Source organism: Eptesicus fuscus, chromosome 8 (genome assembly GCF_027574615.1).
Source record: "Eptesicus fuscus isolate TK198812 chromosome 8, DD_ASM_mEF_20220401, whole genome shotgun sequence".
NCBI classification, from domain to species: domain Eukaryota; kingdom Metazoa; phylum Chordata; class Mammalia; order Chiroptera; family Vespertilionidae; genus Eptesicus; species Eptesicus fuscus.
In genome coordinates this window covers 22,336,156-22,356,811 of record NC_072480.1, presented here as the reverse complement: position 1 = coordinate 22,356,811, position 20,656 = coordinate 22,336,156, and the positions used below count along the sequence as shown (strand labels likewise).

Genomic DNA, 20,656 nt, shown 5'->3' with positions numbered 1-20,656 from the left:
ACAGTTTTGTGGCTGCTTGCCAAGTCCTCACTTTCAATTCCCCACCTGCCTCCACATGGAATAGGCCTTCTTGCTTTCCACACCCAGGAGCTACGTCTCCAATACCTTGTCACCTTTTCCAGTCAAGGACAAAAGTCTGCAAGTCTGCGACCATGGATGATAACCCTCCCTAAGCACTTCCTGTTTGAGGACAAGCCTCTTACCCAGAGAGTGCATTCACTCACTCATTCATTCAGCAAACATTTCTTGACATATTTATTATGTACCATTGACTTGTTCCAGGCACTTGGAATGCACTGGTGAACAGAACAGACAAGAACCCCTGCCCTCAGGAGTGTTACATTGTTAGGAAGGGGAAACAGTAATAAACACAAAGTTACAATAAGAAAAGCATATGGCAAGATGCAAGGTGCAGGGTAAAATCACAGCAGGACGGGTGGGGTGTGTTTGGGAAGATGGTGCCATTGGCAGGGCTAGGGACTGACAGCCTGAGTTCCCTGCACCCAAGATGTGGCGTGGCCCCTCCCAGCCCAACAGCATGACCACATCGTTAAGTATTCAATCATCACAGCATCCATACGAGAATTACATACATTACGTCCAACACCAGAACAGTGGGAATCACCGAAATGCCCTCCAGATTTGAAAAGGATTAAATCAGTGTTGATGTAGCCATAGGATGGAATATCATAGACATTAAAAATGAGGGATTTTTATGTATTAACTATGTACAGTGACAGATGCTTAAAGACTTATTGTGGCGGTCACTTTGTAAGGTATGTAAATGTTGAATCACTATGTTGTATACCTGGAACTAATATAATAATACTGTGTCAATATAATTAAAAATAATTTTAAATGGGATTTTTTTCCCAATCTCTTATAAATGCAGTCATATTTTAGAATAAAATTAAGAAAAATAAACCTCCTCTAAGGGACCCCTCGCTCTGCATCACCTAATTCTAAGCCCCCAAACTCCAGGGGGTCCAGCGCCCCCACCCTTGGATCTTGAAGCTGGCAGGTCATCAGCGTCACGTAGCTGTATTATCAGAGACACCGGTAATGGCAGCTAGACAAGGTCAGAGAGAAGGGTGACAGCTGATGTCTGCTGAGCTTTGGCTGTGTGTCAGGCACTGTTACATGTTGTCCTCATTTAATCTTTGCCAACAACTGTCGGCATAACTACTAATGATCCCATTCTTCATCCCGGATGAAGAAACTAATGTTCACAGAGATTAAATAACTCACCTAAGGTCATTAAGTTAAAAGAAGAGATTTTAATCCAGGTCTCCCTGATGCCTTTCCAACCATGCCTCAGAAATCAAGAGGCTATCCCCAGCTATAAAGCACATTTGAGTTTTCATAAATAACATAGCATGATATAATCACCACCACCTAACATTTGAATGAGTATTATATGAGTTCCTTGGGAAAAGAACTATGCTAAAATCCTTCAAGTTGTTCATCAACTCTATCACAACCCTTTGAGATACCAGTAGATACTATTACTATCCCCATTTTACAGATGAAGAAACTGAGACTCAGAGAGATACCAAAGTCCACCCTGTGTGGTCTTTTCCATTGTTGTTACTCGGCAGCCGTAGGCCATGCTGTGGGGCCCACCACGAGGCAGTGTGGTGAGCTAGAGCACTGGGTTGGAAGTCAGAGTTTACCTTCAGTTCCTATCTCTGCCATCTATTCTGTGATCTTGGCTAAGTCACTTGGTGTTTCTGGAGCCTCATGCTCTCATGTATAAAAGTATCTGCTTTTTCTATTCCATAGGATTTCTTGTAAGATACAACCAAGACAATAAATCCCCTGAAAACTAAAGTTTTATACATATACTAGAGGCCTGGTGCATGAAAATTCATGCACTGGAGAGGGGTGGGTTCCTCAGCCCGGCCTGCCCTCTCTCACAGTCTGGGAGCCCTCAGGCGTGGGAGGCAACCCAGCGATCAGGGGAAGGTGACACCCCCATCACACCTCTGCTGCTGCCACTGCCAGCAGCACAAGCTTCAGCCAGCCCTGGTTACCTGAGCTTCTGGTGGCCCTAGGCGGCTGGGCAGCCACCATCTGAAGCTTGCCTGCACCTCGGGCCAGCCCTGGGCAGCTGGGGGACTGAAGGGACTGAGGGACTCCAGAAGCAAGTGCGCAGAGCGGCCAGGCCCAGAGTGGGCCCGGCCTTGTCATGTGTCTGCTGCCCTGGTGGGGCTGAGGGGACTGGGCGCCGCCATCTTGTGGCTGTGGATGCCACCATCTTTGAGGGCGGGGCAGTCAATTAACATATTCCCTCCTTATTGGCTGTGGGCGCTGCCATCTTTGAGGGCAGGGCAGTCAATTAGCATATTCCCTCCTTATTGGCTGTGGGTGCGCCATCTTTGCGACGTGTGAGGGTCAATTAGCATATTCCATCTTTATTAGATAGGATAGTCACTCCATTATGAACGCATTGGGCTGCAGGTAATGGAATACCTGACCAGCAGTCGTTTCAGCAAGTACACGTGGAATGTTTTTCGTATAGCCAGAAGTCTGGAGATCTGTTCTGGCATTACCAGCTACTCAGTGATGTCATCACGCCTCTTTCTAGCTTAGCATTTTTCTTCCCGTGGCATGCTGCTCATCATCCTGTGCCTATCACCTCTGGTCACAGGTCGGCTCCCTTACCCCAGACATCACATCTACAGTCAAGAAAGGAAGACAAGACATAGGAGGCCACATCTGTGCCCTTTTACCAAGAAAGCAAAAGCTTTCCCAGAACTGCACTAGCATATTCTGCTTGTGTCTCACTGGCCAGAAATGTGTGATCTGGGCACTCCTCGTTACCAGGCAGGCTCGGGAAATGAGTGGTATTTTACTTTCTTAGCTCCTATTGTAGAGGCGGGCCAAGAAAACAGGGGATTGTGGGCGGATTTTGTCAGTTACCTTACAAAATCTACCTCAGGTAGTATTATAAAATCAAATTTTAGCTACCTGTACATTTACCTACTAACTCAAGGCTAAAACCTGCTTTATTATTACAAAAATCATCAGTACAAATTTAAGTGGTATGTAGGTGTGTCTGTGTTTGGGTGTCCTTTTTTTGTTTTTCGTCCTGATAAACACAGACCTTCCTTAATTATTCAAGTAAAGGAATTAACTTGCAGCATTTATTTTCATTCATTCATATTTGCAGAAACGCAGAGGGAAAGAAGAGAACTGGTAACACACACTGTTACAACTACCACCAGAAGACCACGCAGTGGACCACGGGGCAACCCAGGCCCGGGAAGACTGAACAACAAAACCCGACCCAGTGTGCAGGACGACGCGGAGCCCTTCAACCCCGACAACCCTTACCACGTGCGTACGCCGCTTGCGCCACATGCTCAGACGAATGCATTAAACCTAACACCGGAGTGGTAGTGTTTCTAGAGGTTTCAAACAAGCATTTAGTATCCAACTGAGACTTTTACTCGCTATTTTAAAAATGCGTCTTCCTTTGTTTGTTGCTGGGTTGATAAATGCGGTGAGAACACGTGAGCGTTGCCTCTGTGGCGCGAGCCTGGCTGGCTGGAACCTCATTCAAAGCTGGTTTCCGTGCTCTCCTTTTCTTGAGTCACAGGCAAATACACAAGACAAAGTCATACCAGAAATTTATGTTAAAATGTTCCCTGTGGGCAGCACACAGAAGGAAGGTATTCCTTCCCCGCTTTCCATCCACTGTCTTCACCCATTCAGCGGTCATCTGGTGAGAACGTGCTTACGCAGGCTCCGTGCACACGGGCGGCAGGACCTTCTGCCCGGGACTCAGCCCACGCTGCAGGCAGGTCCGGACACAGAGAAAGCACTTCAGAATCGGTGCTTGGAAGGTGGTGTTTGGAAGGATGATACTAACATGCTAAAATCTTACCAAAGCTTCCACAAAATATTATCTACTATGACTGCGCTTTGCAGGAAGTAGAAAAATAAGTATTTATTCTAACTAGTGTTTGAATTGAAAAAAATAATACATGCATATACTTTTTAAAAACAGTATACAAGGGTATACAATGAACAGTGAGTTTCCCTTCCATCTCAGACACCCTCCCCAGAACAACCTATTATCAATAGCGACTTGCCCGGTTTCTTTGCATAAACACACACACACACACACACACACACACACACACACAATTTGAACACAAAAGAGCACACAAAACTCCTGTACCTTGCTTTCCAGTTACTATACGGTATTTTGAAGATTGTATCTCCTATATAGACTACCTCCTCCATTTTAATGTCCACATTGTATTACTTTGTGTGGACAGATGTACAACTTCACTAGTTCTACTTTGGTGGACATATAAATTCTTTGACTTTTGCTGTTAGAAATAGTTAATAGTGCCCAGTCTTGCACACACATGCCTCATACGGTTGTGGGAAGGTGAATGCGGTGACGCTCCCACTCCACACACTGCTTGCCACACGGTACCCATTAAATTGCTCTGATTTAGCTATCAGTCTACTGCCCCACTTGTACACAAGGGAATATGTCTTTAAAATAAATACTGACTCTTGGGTCTGCTGAGTCAATGTAGATAGGAATTTTATATTTTAATAGAGGATATCATATTGCCTTCCAAGAAATTATACTAGCTACATGTATTCAAATAGTAATAAAAGGCCTCTATTATCAAACGTAAAAAGGATCTTTACCAGTTTTGGGGGGTGTAAAATTTATCTAGCTGTTTTATCATGCCTGTCTTTAATTATATGCAAGATCGAGCATATTTTCGTATACAGATAAGCCATTTGTGTGTATTTTTCCTATGCAACCTCTTCAGGCCTATTCCATTTCATGGTGCTGCAGATATATTTTCTAATTTATCATTTTAGACTAATATATTTTCCAAAGACTTAGAGTAAAAAGTATTTTTAAATAGCTCAAGGCTTATCAGAAAATTCAGGACACCACAGTACTTCATTCCCTAAAACTCAAATAAAAAAGGAAATAAAATCTGAATCAGCAAACAGAAAATTTAATAGTTTATTCCCCAGATAGCTGATTAGTTGAATCTGGTTCAAGGGGTAAGGGCATCAGCCCCTTTACAGGTGGGGAGGAGGACTGTGTCTACCTGGCTTCCAGGCTTGAGTGTTCATATTCTTTTAAAAACTACAATTACATCAGTTTTTCCCTTTACTTTGTGTTCACCTTTAAGCAGACAACTCTCCATATTTCTTTAGGGTATCTTAGAGCAACAACCTGAGATTCCCTCGCAACATTTTAATCTAACAAGGCTTTGCTGAACCCTCAAGATTAAAACATGTCTCAAACATCAGGCTTTTTGCCTCTCTGCCCTAGAAGAGTCAGCTACAATTAATGAGATGGGTTTCCTTTTTTGTCTCAGATGAACCTATTTCAAGAGATAAGCCAAAATGGGTGAGGGAGGGATCTGAAAAATGAAAGTATGAGAGTAAGACAAATATTTTAATGACAAAAATTTAACAGGAATGTTAATTTTGTTAGGTGTGATAATGGCAGTGTGGTTGTGTAGAAAAATATTCTCTTATTTGGGAAGTAACATTCTAATGTATTTATGGGTCAAATATCACAACACTGAAATGAATTTTAAAGGTCGGGGGGAAAAGCAAGCAAACTTAACAAAAAGTTAGCAATTGTCAAATCGAGATGATGTTCAGTATACAATTTTCTTCACTTCCAGTATGTTTGAATCTTTCATAATAAAAACCGCCATCTCCCTCCAAAAAATTTGAGTAGACTTTTTATACCAGAACAGGTGGCAGGGGTGCCGAGTTCACACGGCTCAAGCCTGCGTTTGGTGCTGCATCTGCCCAAGTTCACCTACCTCCAGGAAAGAGGCTCAAATTGAACAAAGGATTTACTTTAACAATAAAGGCTTCTGAGCAATGAAATTCAATGCCATATTAAAGAGGATACAGAAACTATACCCCTAGATATCCATAAAAAGGAAAGCCAGATACGTAAATTTGGCAGGGGGACAAGTTCCTTCCAGCACTGTGCTCTCCAGTGAGAAAACGCTGTTTTGTAGGTAATTCTTACTTCATCAATATGACTTTATTTCGGTAACTCTCATTATGGCACACAGGAACAAGAAGGCAGTTTGAGGTCTGGAACTTGCACACATTATGTGGTGCCTTTCCCTGAGTGTTACAGACCCTTATATTGAGGTAAGGGCAGGAGCTAAATGACTCCACAGTGTTCTCAGCCACTGCAACGGGAACAGCCGCGTGGGCCTGTCAGTGAGCACCCCAGTGTGCGCCCGGGAGGCCTGGAAGCCATCAGTACAGGAAGGACGAGTTCCTGCTGACTTCAATGAACAGTGGCAGACATGCTACTTGTGAATCATGACTCCTTTCTGTTTGCCTACTTAAAACAAGATGAGTCCTTATTGAGTGGTTATCATGGCTCATTAAAGCATGGAGAAACTTCATCAATATTTACAAAAAACACCTTCCTGCAGTGACAGATTAGGCAGGTGAAGTTCCTGGATGTTAGAAGAAATTCTGAACTATAAGGTTATGATTGAAAACTCCTTACAGAAAATTATGCTGATTTCTTATAGCAATGAACATTCAGGACCTTATTTTTTAAAAATGTGTAACCAACTCCTCATTATGAAGAAAACCCAAATAATTCTTTTATTTCACAGCAGCAGGAAGGGGAAGGCATGACATTCGACCCTAGACTGGACCACGAAGGAATCTGCTGCATAGAATGCAGGCGGAGCTACACCCATTGCCAGAAGATCTGTGAACCGCTGGGAGGCTTTCAGCCATGGCCCTATAATTATCAAGGCTGCCGGTCGGCCTGCAGAGTCATCATGCCATGTAGCTGGTGGGTGGCCCGCATCTTGGGCATGGTGTGAAATCACTTCATATACGAGGTGCTGTACAGGAAGAAGGAACTCAAGAGACAACCAAAGTATGACAACTCTTGATGCTGAAGGGACCACAAAGTATTTTATACTCAATCTGAGTAATGTTCTTTGAGACACTGTTAGCAGAATATTTCTCCATTGCTTTACAGAACTTTATCCAGAATGTGCAAATGTACTGAAAGAGTAGACTAAAATATCATAATAATCCTTTTATTACTTGCTATTTTTTATTTGCTTTGCCCATAAGGCCTGCTCATAAGATTTCCTTCCCAAGCCATTTTGAAATAAACATGAAAATTTACAATTTGTCAAAGTTTTCATGTACACTTGAGTTCCTTTTAATCAAGTCACTAAGTTTTCTGTTATTTGTATAGAATCCCTCAATCGTTCTTAACCTTTACTGTTCTTCCCAGTCTTGCAAATGTGCTCCCAGAGTCCCCAGAAAAAACACAGACAAGCCCGGGCCAGTGTGGCTCAGCTGTCCGGTGCACTGAAAGGTCTACAGTTCCATTCCCATCAGGGCACATGCCTGCGTGGTGGGCTGAATCCCTCATCAGGTGCCAGCTGGAGGCAGCCAATCGATGTTCCTCTCTCTCTTCCTCTCCCTTCGTCTCTCTAAAATCAATAGAAACATTAAAAAACAAACCACAAAGAAGGAAAACAGAACAAATAATGGAATTTACCTGAAAGTAAACATTATAAACCTCAATGTGGTAGCTCATGGGAAATTCTTGAGCTGGCATGTGACTAACAGGTAGCTGCCCTATGTTAGGAGTCACTTCCCGGAAAAGCATTAGGCTAACGAGGGGAAACATAGCCAGAGATAAGTCAGAGTTGGGAAGAGGACTTTCATTGACATTCTGAAAAGAGATCTTCGCACTCTTTTCAATAAGTGCTCACTGGCATGAAGAAGCGTAATGATTTCTTCCTCTGGAATACAAATCAGGCTGTTGATGTAGTTCAATTACCAATTAGTTACTCTCCTTAGTAACAGGGCTGGCTGCGGCTTGGCAGATATGGCTGAGGAAGAATAGCCTATTTACTTATAATGACATAAAGTCTCTCAGGAACACTGACAAGAAACAAGGGCTGTCTTTAGAAAATGAAATATTCAGATCAGGAAGAGAAGCAGGTATTTCATATTTTTGACATATTAGTTCTGAATCCCACAATCTGAGAGATAAAGAACTTTCTTAAGGAAAATCAGTTTTCCAAAACAAGGATTCAGAGAGATGATAGGTCTTGATACCATGATCTTATTACAGTCTCATATTCTAAATACACCTTAGTAGTGCACATTTAGTATTTTCCAATTTGTCTGTAAGATCATACAGAATTTTAAAAATCTGGTTATCAGATGAAGGCTCAAATGCTTGTATTTAAGGAAATACACAGCAAGGCAGGCTTCTGGAGAAAAAGCTACAAAGGAAATACACATACTGAACAATATGTAATGGCACAGTGTTCTCAGCTACTTCCTGCACAGATATGAATTTTACATGTTTAATCTTTGAAATGGTTAATGGTTGTCATTCTACAAAGCAAGTATGTGCCAATGGTTCCACACACCATCTCCCACCTCACTGTCTAGCAACCTGTATACTTGGTTCTACAACTAAATAAAAAGTAAAAAAAAGACTGATCCCAGCACAGAAGAGCCTGTGTGGTCTCAGAGAGATACAGTCAGGATTCAGTACCGAAGGCCTTGCTGAAGATGGCAGCGTGGGCATCTTGGAGAAGATGACGCCTTTGCTAGAGCTTCAGTGCGCATGAGTTGGCCTTGTGAAAGTGACAGAGGAAAGGCTTTCGAGGCAGAGGAGCAGTCTAGTGAAGCAGGAGGTTTTAAAGTTAACTGATTCACTGAGGGGGAAGGAGGGAATTGTGGGGTACAAGCAGGCAAATGGAGCATTTGAGGTAACATTAAGATAGAAATGTAGGCAAAAACTATACCTTATATTGCACGTTATTTTGAATTCATTTATTTATTTAGTAGGTCAGAAATAGGGACCCAATCAAAGGTTTCAGGCAAAGAAGGGGCAAGAAGAGGGCTGGTTAAGTTTCCATTCTAGATGGATCACCTTAGTAGCTCTCTATGTGAGAGCAGGTGCCAGACTTGGCAAGGAAGAAAGCATGTCATTAGAAAAGAAGGTTGCCTCCTGAAAAGATGCTCCCTTTTCAAAGCCCCACAATCACATGAAAATCTAGTAGATAATTTACTTCATAAGAGATAAAGCAATTATGTTGAGTTCTGAAAAGTCACTTAGTACCCAAGGAAGGCAACTTAGGAAAAAACACACCAATGTTTTAAGGGAAGAAGGAAACTCAAGTTTGGTTTAAAGGTAGGAATCACTGAAGACTCAAATTTTGTTCAAAGTAGAAAACTAAAGGCCTACTTTGAAAAAGAAGAATCTATATGTATAAGGCTAAGTGACTGCCCAGCCGTTGGACCGGTAGCTATGACACACACTGACCACCAGGGGGCAGATGCTCAACAAAGGAGCTGCCAAGCTGCAATGACTTGGCAGAGGCGGTTCTCAGAACCAGAGAGGAGGGAGCCCGATTCCGGGGTGTGTCACCCGGGAACCACCCTCTCACAGTCAGGGACCCCTCGGGGGATGTCGGAGAGCCGGTTTCGGCCTGATCTCCACAGGCCAGGCTGAGAGACCCCACCTGCTAGAGGGACCCCACTCACTCTGCAGAAGCCCTTCGAGCCCTGGCATCATCCCAGGTGTGGCCAGCTGGGGAGGGACCAAAGAGGTTGGCTCCAGGGCGTGTCTGGCCCATCTTACCCAGTCCCGTCCCGCTGGCCACCTTCTAATTAATTTTCTTTCAATGTGCATGAATCCATGCACTGGGGCACTAGTTAGTGTATAAAGGAAGAGAGGACACTGCAGAATACAAACTTTTCACAAATGGGTACTAATCTACAGATTATGTTTTACCAGGCCAGTCCAAAAGTGCAAATGTAGCCCAGTTAGCTGTGTTGAAAACTGTGTGTATTTGTTCTATTATAGATACTCATTTAATTCTTTTTTTTAATATATATTTTATTGATTTTTTTACAGAGAGGAAGGGAGAGGGATAGAGAGTTAGAAACATTGATGAGAGAGAAACATCCATCAGCTGCCTCCTGCGCACCCCCCACCGGGGACGTGCCCGCAACCAAAGTACATGCCCTTGACCGGAATCGAACCTGGGACCCTTCAGTCCGCAGGCCAACGCTCTATCCACTGAGCCAAACCGGTTTCGGCTAATTCTTTTTTTTAAAAATCATTATCCAACGATAGATTGGTTGCCTCCTGCATGAGGCCCCAGACTGGACGGGGATCAAAGCTGCAACTGAGGTTTGCCCCCTTGACTGGGAATTGAACCTGCAACCCCTTGGTCCATGAGCCAATGCTCACTCCAAGCATTGAGCCAAACCAGCCAGGGTGATTCTCATATAATTCTTAGTGGTGTTGAAAAGAAATCCTTATGGACATCACAGGTTGATTTTCAAGGTCTTAGGTCTGACTCAGATTGGAAGGGCTACTGTGGTCTTAGATTTAATAGTTGTTATGTAAGCACACAGAAAATGAAAAAATGGTTTTGCTGGGTTTTATTATGTATAAATGTTCTGTTACATTGATGTATCTCACCGAAATGTAACAAGAAACTTTTATTCAATTTTAAAAACCTGTTAACCTAATCCTTATACCTCCTTCCTCCACCACTTCAAATAGCTGTTGATACTAAAAAAGTAAACATATTCAAAATACTCACTTAACCCACTCAACAGTTGATTTCTTATACCAGATTTATTACACTCTGAAATGCAAGCTACATTTTTACCAAATAGAAATTCCTTGTGTGAGTGGAATAAATTTTATTTCTGTATAAGCTGAATATGCTGATTTGTTTTATGAATATTTATTTTATATAAATGGTCATAATTTTTTTTAAAGTTAACTGATTTACTGAGGAAGGAGGAGGGAGTTAACAAAAATCTACATGCATAGATAGTCATAGCAGTGTATCTCAAACACAGAGGTATAAATTTGAAAGCCAATGATGCAAACTTTAGCAAAAACATTTTACAAGGAGAGTGAGTTTTGGTGTTTATAAAAGAAAGCTGAACTCCTATTAAAGGACTTTTGTACATATATGCATGCTCATATTCTATATGCATACACACGTTTCACTTTTTAAAAGCCCAATATTAGAATCAAACTCACAGAACAAGTTAGTGTTGACTGATTTTTAACAATAAAAGGTCTCACCACAGCTGTTAAACTGCTTACATTAAAAAGCAATCAATTTACATATGGTTTTTAGGTACTTACTATGTAAAGGTCAGTAAGTATATCTGTATATACATTTATGCATGTATACACTAAATCTAGCAAATAGATGATGTTATTTTCAAGCTTGGCTGACTAAACCTTTTCTACATCTTAATTGCTTTTAAGTCAAATATACAGAAGTCAGTCTTCATTAGGCTGTGAGTGATGAAAACAGATAATGGAAATGGAAATAGTATACCCACTAAGCTATAACTAAGTCCCTATGTTTAAACACAAAATTATTTAAAAAACAACATTTGTTCACAAAGTTCTTTCTAAAAGTTTAGTAATAATTTTACAGATGTTATGTTACATTCCTGTTCTCTTTGGGCCTGCTCCTTTACAAACATTCTCTTCCTATCAAATCCTATAATTGAACCAGAACCCTTTATTCTCATCTCATGGCTATACAAATTTTAATGGCAACTAGAGAACTTGGAATAAAATCTACATACATACTTAAAAAAACACACACACTAGCATTTGCAAATTTAATTGCAATTTCTTAACAAAACACACACACACACAACACCAACATGGTTTCTGTGGCTTCCTGGCCTTCACCCTTCCAAGGTGTGGATTTAATTGCTACAAATTTTCTTTTCAAATGCCTACATTCCATTATCCTAGGCCAGTGGTCGGCAAACTCATTAATCAACAGAGCCAAATATCAACAGTACGATTGAAATTTCTTTTGAGAGCCAAATTTTTAAAACTTAAACTTCTTCTAACGCCACTTCTTCAAAATAGACTCACCCAGGCCATGGTATTTTGTGGAAGGGCCACACTCAAGGGGCCAAAGAGCCGCATGTGCCACTCTGTTGACTGAGTTTGCCGACCACTGTCCTAGACTATTATTCATCTCTTTATAATGAACTAGTGGCCCAGTGCATGAGGGGGGGGGGGGTGTTCCCTCAGCCCAGCCTACACCCTCTCCAATTGGGAACCCCTTGGGGGATGTCCCTCTCACAATCCGGGACTGCTGGCTCCTAAATCGCTCACCTGCCTCCCTGATTGCCCCTAAGTGCCTCTGCCTGCCTGCCTGATGGTCCCTAACCCCTCTGCCTGCCTGATGGCCCCTAACTTCTGCCTGCCTGCCTGATCGCCCCTAACTGCCCTCCCCTGCCGGCCTGATCTCGCCCCCAACTGCCCTCCTCTGCCAGCCAATTTGGTTCTGATTGGTTTCTATGCCAGTCAGTGTCACAAGCTCCGCCTCCTAGGCAGCCACTGGCTCCTCACAGTTCACCCAGATTTGGTTCTGACTGGTCAGTTTCTATGGTAGTCAGCATCTCTGGGCCTATCACCAGGGCCTGATCAGAAAGGCGGGGTTGATCAGCAGCCCCGGTGGAGGCCTGGAGAGAAATGGAGGCGCGGCTGCTGGCCCAGCCCAGAGAGAGAGAGAGAGAGAGAGAGAGAGAGAGAGAGAGAGAGAGAGAGAGGCAAGTGCTGATCAACAGCTGCCCGACAGGCTACGGATCAGACCCTGCTTCTCTTCAGGCCTCTCTCCGGGCCTTATTCGCAGCCCCCTCAGCAGTCAGTGCTGGGTCACTCACCTGCAGCTGCAGAAGTCAGTGCTGGGTCGCCACGGCAACCCAGCGCTGACTGCAGGGTTGACTTCCAATTGGTCGAGCCTCCGGTCATGACAGACCCAGGGTTTTTATATATTAGGATTTGCTTTATACTGACATAGTCAAAGGACTGGAATAAGTCAAGCATGAACTTTCTCTTAGCAACACATTGCTTTTAAAGGCAAGTGGTTTCTTTTCAATTAAAACCATATTTCTACCTGTTAGTTACTGAAGTACAACTATGCAGTAAAAACGATATATACTAACACAATTTAATGGACCTACTCAACCAACACCAAATTTTTAATATTTACTTAGCACCTATGTGTAATTAGACAAAGCAACATCTGAGAAAATTCCAGTTACTAACGAAATGGTGTCTCATTTTGTACTGTGCCATGGCCCTCCATAAATACTGAGCATGCCAGTATCCTCTGCACCATTTTAAGTAGTATCTCAGCAGTGATAAACTAGCATCTTGTCCAAATATTCTCAATTTTTTTCTGACTAAAACAGATTTTCTTTCATTGTGCAGTACCACACAGTTATATGGATTCAATGCCTTTATCATAATGACCCTACGGTTCTAATGACAGAGGAACAAAAATAATTGTGATCATCTATCCTCTGCCTTTACATCTATGCAAGGGAGAAACAATTCTTCAAAGGAACAAGTGACCAAGCAGCTGGTTACTCTTTTCTAAAATTTACTGGAAATGAGGCATTAGAGATTAGTGCTAACTTCTATTTATTCTCTCCTTCACTCCTTGAAATCGGTGGTTTTTAAGGACAATGTCCCATGTCACTGCATAAGTCCGTATCACCAGTCATTAAAAACACATTTACTACCCCAAACCCACTGATTCAAAAATCTCAAGAGGGAAGCCTGCATTAAAAACTTCCCAGGTTAGGGTTATTCATCATTAAGTTTGAGAACCACTATCCTATAGCTTATACAGCAGCATATGTGCCCATACTATGTAATTTTAAGTTGCCTGATAATTGGGGTCACTGTCAGAAGATCAGTACAAGATTAGAGTAAGTTAGTTTTAGGTGAGTTAGATTATGATTCTATCACCAACTATCTGTGTGAGTTTTGTTAAAGAACTGTTATAAAGAAAAAAGTATGCAAGAGTGCTCGGGGGGGGGGGGGGGGGGGGGGGGGGGGGGGAATGCATCTGTGAAACCAAAGGTATTTAAGATTTAGTCCAGCTCTAACATTCTGATTTTATTTTTGTGTTGTGCCTCCTCATATTGACAGGGGATGGAATGCCAATATATGCTTAAGGTAGTAATAGGTACCAAAGCTACTTCTAGTCTTGGCAGATGGCCCATAATAGCATGCCCTGCTGATCTGATTTTTACAATTCTATTAAACATAAAATCCTAAGCAACACTTATTTTGAAATCCCTGTTCAGAACCAGTTATTCTATTTAATCCATTTTTGTCTCAGCATCTATTCTGCTGTAACTGTACTTATATTGCAGAATAAGAAATAGCTTTGCTAAACAAGTTTACACTAAAATGTGATATTACCTGTAATTTAATGTGTAAGGAGGAAAAGGAATTAACCCAACAAAGCTGATGGTTAATTTGCATATGCAGTTGCTGAGGGCAGGGCAGGACACTTGTGTCATTGCCATGGCAACGATGCAGGCGTTCCACACTGCCCCAGCTGCTCTGGGCCTCTAGGCAGCGTGGGAAGGGGGAAAGGTGGCTCCAGGATGGAGCAAAGGCAGAAAGGCAGCTCTGGCAGGAGCGAAGGTGGTGCCGGCAGCCAGGGGAAGGAAGGCCCATTCTTGCACGAATCTTCGTGCATCGGGCATCTAGTATTTTAGTAAAAAGTATATGGCTTTTGACAGAAAGACTTCAAGAGTGTTAAGAAATAAAATATGCTACCTCATCAAAGAGATTCACATACTATTCAATATCTCAAAAATTTGGGGAGATTTTCCAGAGACCATGTACCAGACTAGTAAGCAGTTCAAATTCTTGCCAGAAGTTGGAATGCTTGTAAATGAAATTGCTTGACTCGTTCTTGGTTTCCAGACTTTTCCATATGCCCAAACCAACTGCATGCCTGTCTTTGTAAATCCCCAACCTCCCTTGTCTACCCAAATTCCTTGGGCTCAAGATTTCTTCTAAAAAGATGAATAAATATTAGTCCTTTCTTCTCTTTTCTTTTCTCTTATTGTTTTCAGAGAGGAAGGGAGAGGAAGAGAAAGTTAGAAACATCAATGATGAGAGAGAATAATTGACCGGCTGCTTCCCTACTGAGAAACGAGTCCGCAACCTGGGCATGTGCCCTTGACTGAAATCAAACCCAGGACCCTTCAAGTCCACAGGCTGATGCTCTATCCACTGAGCCAAACCAGCTCAATTTTAGTCCTTTCTTTAAGGAAACACACAATTAGGGCCAAAAAAAAAAAAGGTGGTAGAGTAGAAATGAAAATTACATAGCAAAACAACAAATGCTTGGATATTACATTGGTTTTTATTAGTTGTATTAATTGCTATTCTCTTTAATAATATAATTTAAGAACAAGCCAGACTTAGCTCCCATGGCCATGGGTTAAAAACCTACTTTAAAAATTACTATTGATGAATAAATGATCAACTTCAAAGGCATGATATAAAAAAACAAAGTAGAAAACAAAGTAAACTTTAAAAAAAACTAATTTTTAAATTCAGGGTAAAGTAACAGTTCTAATATTTGAGTATCTATGATGTGAAAGGCACTGTGTTCTGTATTAAACATACAAAGCTAAGTAAATAACATTGTAACTGAGCAGGACACACAAGGCAAAACAGACACCATTTCTAATAACCCTAAAATTACTGAAACTGCAAGGTGGCATAATAAAGGCATAACAAGAGTGAACATCACAGCTGGAGTGGCAAAGAATTCCTGCAGCATGCATGGAATGGGAATTCTGGAAGAGTACTGACATTCTACTGTGGACACTTAACCATTTGTTTGCCATAAGCAAGTGGCGGACCTTTTTTAATTAAATTCAAAATATTGTGGCAGTTAACTGGTTAAAGAACGAACAGAATAAGGACATTCTGTGCAGTCTTATCACTGTAAGCAAATGCATGCATCTATCAATCCATCAACCAAATTTGAGGGCCCATCCCAGCCAGCCACTGCCACGCCACCCCCCCACACACACCCCACTTCTAAGAAGCTCACGAGGGAAGAAATGGGTCAACTGTAGTGACATGGCAAAGAGAGAATAGATCACTCTCTCAAACATGCTCATGAGACATTGTGATTTTGGTATAACTCTGTTAAAGGATCTATCAAATGTCTCAACAATTAGCGAATAACCCAATCCAACTGCTACAAAGTCAGCCTCTGACCGTAACACAAGATTCAACAGCTTTCCTGGAGGTGGCAATGAGTTCAGTTTTGACTATCAACAGGAAGCTGAACCTTCTCAGGTTGGGTAGAAGGAATGAAAATGCATGGGCTATTCAAACAGAGCAAAGGTCTGCAAAGTGAAAATAAGAATACGCAACAGAGACTGTATGTGACTCACAAAGGCTAAAATATTCCCTCGATGGCCCTTACGGAAGACGTTTGCCGACCCCTAGAGGATTCTTGTGTGGCTACAGCTTAGGTTACACAGTGAAGCAGTAACAGCTGAGACTAAACATTTCCTTGAGGCTGAATTATGAAAGCACCAGAATAGCAGATATTACCAGTCAGATTTGTTATTCTCCTTTCAGGAATGCCACTACTCAACAGGACTGAGAAGAAAAAAGAAATCAAGGACTTTATATTGAAGTAATGTTTATTGGTCACATACTTTGAGTCAGGACGTAAGTCAAATCCTCACAATCCTGACAGGTAATTATCCCAGTGTTATAGAAAAAAAGTCAGATGGGTTAAGTTACTTGTCCACAAAACACACCATTATTAAAATGTCAGAACTGGGAATTTAAGATTCCAGATTCACATGTTACTATCCTTTTCACCATAAAACAGTTGCCTTGGTGGTAGAGTAGAAATGAAAGAAATTATCATTTTGTAACTAATAAATAGACAATAAGAGTAAAGCGGAGGAAATGCATTCAATTTCTTAGCATATTTCATGGGCACTAAAAATATATCCCTAGCCTAAGCTAGCTAACTTTATGGAAGTGTTCATATGTAGTCAATTATGTCACAGAAAAGGTCCATGTTTAGAGTACAAGTTATTAGCAAAAAGTGGTAATGGGGGGAGAACCCCCAAACGGAGTCCACAGGATGCCTGAACATACGTATGTGTTTTTGTGTGTTTTTTGGGGGGGTGGTGAACTTAACTCCTGCAAAAAACATCTAGTAGCTTCTCTACACTGTGGAAATAGCACAGAATTCATGTTTTTCAAGGGAGTGTTTCTGCATCTTGTTTTTATAAACCCTAATAGTATTTCTGTTTTGAGATTTGAATTAAAATCAGAGAATTTCTGAAAGGAAGTGCCTTAACATCCTACATAAGTTTGTATCTTCTGACACCAGTAACACTTTATGAATCTTTTTAAGGTACTGATGAAAATATTTTTAATATTTAAGCTCTGCTTAAGTAAATTAAAATACTCACTGAAAGCAAAAAACTTTTCTATGAACTCTATGCTTTTAAAGCATAAATTTTAAAACTATATTAACAAATTTTAACTAGCAGATATACTTTCCTCATACAGAATCCTGAATCTTGAAGGACTCAACTTATATAACAGAAAGGCTTGCCATAGGATTTAAATCTCTCAGTCGAAAAGCTTATACAATAAGCTGATGCTATCTGTAACATGAAGCATTGCTCTTTACATAGACAAGTACATAATTCTTTCAAAACCCTGGAGCCATGTGTTTCTGAATTCAGAATTTTGTTTTTCAGAATATAGGTATACCATTTATTTTGTAACCACCTCAGTAGGATCTGTGCAAACATTCTGTAATTAAACATATTTATGTTTCTGCAACAAAATATGACTACTCATGTTCTAGGTTCATGTCAGGTTTTGTACCACAGAGTCATATATACATACAAATCTGGTTTTTAGAGCTTCTGGATTGAAAGAAATAATTGCGGAATTATATTATCTCATTTAACTCATAACAGCCCATTTTTATAGATAAGAAAACTGAGACACAGACATCAAATACCTGACCACTGTCACTCAGCTAGGTAAACAATGCAGCCAGGATTTGATCCCAAGCAACCACTAAGCAATACTGCCTTTTCATGCACTTAACAGAGCATTAAGCATATAGTATGTGCAATAGTTTACTATTATTTAGTTGCATTATAGAGTATTGTTTTTTAAAGCCCATATATATGCATTGAAGATTATTTTCCTAACTCCTTTTTGATTTAAAAAAAAATTGCCTTTGGGTAAACGGTACTGTTTTTAAAGCATCTTTTTGTGTAATGAAATCCTGTATCATAAGAAAAAATAAAGTCAATGTGATTGGTATGAAGTCTCAATGCAAAGAATTAAAAATTCAAATTTGAAGGCACAGCAATGATAACATTTAGAAGATTCTGGACATGCTGAAATTCAGAATATATATATACAATGCTAACATGATTGGAACAAAGGGACTAAACCTGAATCATCCCAAATTTATTGAAGAAATCAGTGATACACTAACCCTAATATATGTATTTAAGAAAAAACAATCTTAGCCTTTATTTGTGTAATAAAAACTAGTATGAGAGTGCCCACATTTAAAAAGAAGTTGATCAGCATAACATGCCAGTCTTCTTACATCTATAGGAGTTATAAGGGTACCTTTTTCTCTTAATTATCTGGATTTGAGAAAAATAGCACTTTCAGCACAAATCAGGACTACTTGAGGTAAGAGGCAAAAGATTTATATTCCTACTTAGGAAACTTATAATATTCTGAACTTTAAGAATATACCTTTTCACCCCATGTACAAGAAAAAACAAACAATTCAACTTGCACATTCTCTGCTTCATTGTAAAAAAGTTGATTTATTAATAAAAATCATTCCACACCCAACTCATTTGCCTGAAGTGGGAGTCACAGTTGTTAAATGCATGAGCACTGGAGTCTGACAGGCCTGGATTCAAATCCTAGCTTCCTCCTCACTTATCAGTGGAATGAATTTGGGCAAAGAACTTAACTTTAGCTTCATTTAAAAAAATATGTACTAACAGCATGCTATTACTACTTTACAATGCTTTCATAAATGAGGTAGAGTATATAAAGCACTTAGTGACACCTGGCACATAAAAAGTTCTAGTACAGAATAGCTACCACTGTTATTGCTCTAAGGAGTTAGCAATACATACGATTTTAGCTGTTTGGGGGAGGCGGGGCAAGTTCACTGAGGTAGGAAGAGAAGCTAAGAGTTAAATTAATTTCAGAAGCAAATCACAAGGATGACTCCAAATAATAACATCTGTAATTCAATATCTCCAATTTGCCCACAAATTCTCAGACATTTCCAAAATAAAATCTCTTGGTATAGAGATTACTGTGTACAAAATGATCTTACAATAGAATATGCATAGTTGGAGACAAAAGAAACCAGATCGATGTTGATGATCCCGCTTATTAAAAAGGGGAAGAAAGAGTCCTGGCAGGTTCAGCACGGTGGTTAGAGCGCAGGCCTGTGGACTGAAGGTCACAGGTTCCATCCTGGTACAGGAGGCAACTGATCGATGTGTCTCTCTCACATCAATGTTTCTCTCCCTATCTTTCCCCCTCCCTTCCAGTCTCTCTAAAAATCCATGGAAAAAATATCCTCGGGTGTTGACTAACCAAAAACAAAAGGAGAAGAGATTAAGATGTGCAAACTGCTAGTTATAAAAGCAGCCACAAGGATGTCAAGTACACCATAGGGAATATAGTCAATAATATTCTAGTAACTATGGTATTAGATGGGCACTAGATTTATTGAGATAAGTAAATTATATAAATGGCTAATCTCTATGATGTACACCTGAAACTAATATGATATTATATAGCAACTGTAATTGAAAAATAAACAAAATTATTTTAAAAATAACAAAAAAATAAATAAAACTACACATGACTCCCTGGCACAGAAACCATTATTTTTTCCTTTTAGCTTTTATTATTATTTTTTCCTTGGTTCCTCCAAGACAGAGATAACTAAAATCTATATTCCTATGGGACTATAATAGCAGGTATGAGTAAAGAGGTAAACTTCTTTAGGGCTGGTTACAAAGAAAAGTAGCTCTTGTAACAAAACACACACACACGCCACCCAGAAATTTTCTAACATTTTTGGAAATGTCAGTAATAGCTACCAGTCAGAGAAATGCACATTAATGTGGACTAGGAAGATCCCAATAGAATTAAAGTGCACTGGGCGGATCACGTAGTAAGTTAATACTGCTCTGGGTCAGTGATGTATCTCAGAGATCATCAATGGCATAAAGTGATAATATACATAACTGGAGAAAAAGAAAAAAAGATAATATGGGAAAGGATAACCAAATATGCAATTATTGAACTAAATTAAAATTAAATTTGACTATTTATAACAATAGTAACATATCCCTATTTTAAATGTTTGTTGAAATTTATCTAGAAAATTTATATGGGACAGTCCAATTTTTTTCTTCCTTGTCCTATACTAGTAGCCTACTAAGAAATCCTCTCCCAAAGTCAGGAAGACGTTAACCATAATAATTCAATGTTCTGCAGTTAGTGAATATCACAAATCTGAAGCATGAAAATGTACAAAAAAATTGTAGTTAATGCAAGCCATCCTTTTCCTGCATTCCATATAAAGACAGAGAAAGCAGGTTATTTTTTGTAAGTGACCAGTAATTGCCAATATTAATAAGTGAACTTATTAGTTAGCAACCAATTACAAATGGGTTAGGATACAAGACAGAATTA

At 40.3% G+C, this 20,656-nt stretch overlaps 1 protein-coding gene across 2 annotated transcripts in view; it reads left to right on the top strand.

The window, feature by feature from the left end:
- The window catches only part of CNMD (chondromodulin), a 30,011-nt gene extending 23,041 nt beyond the window's left edge, over positions 1-6,970 (top strand). The window contains exons 6-7 of one of the 2 annotated variants that reach the window (XM_008145534.3): positions 3,173-3,339; positions 6,654-6,970. In XM_008145534.3, the coding sequence (XP_008143756.2) occupies positions 3,173-3,339; positions 6,654-6,866 (380 nt within the window). In that variant the 3' untranslated portion in view covers positions 6,867-6,970. Of the gene's footprint in view, positions 1-3,172; positions 3,340-6,650 lie in introns of both variants that reach the window. The other variant, XM_008145533.3, reaches the window with a different exon arrangement.
- The last annotated feature ends 13,686 nt before the right edge of the window (positions 6,971-20,656 follow it).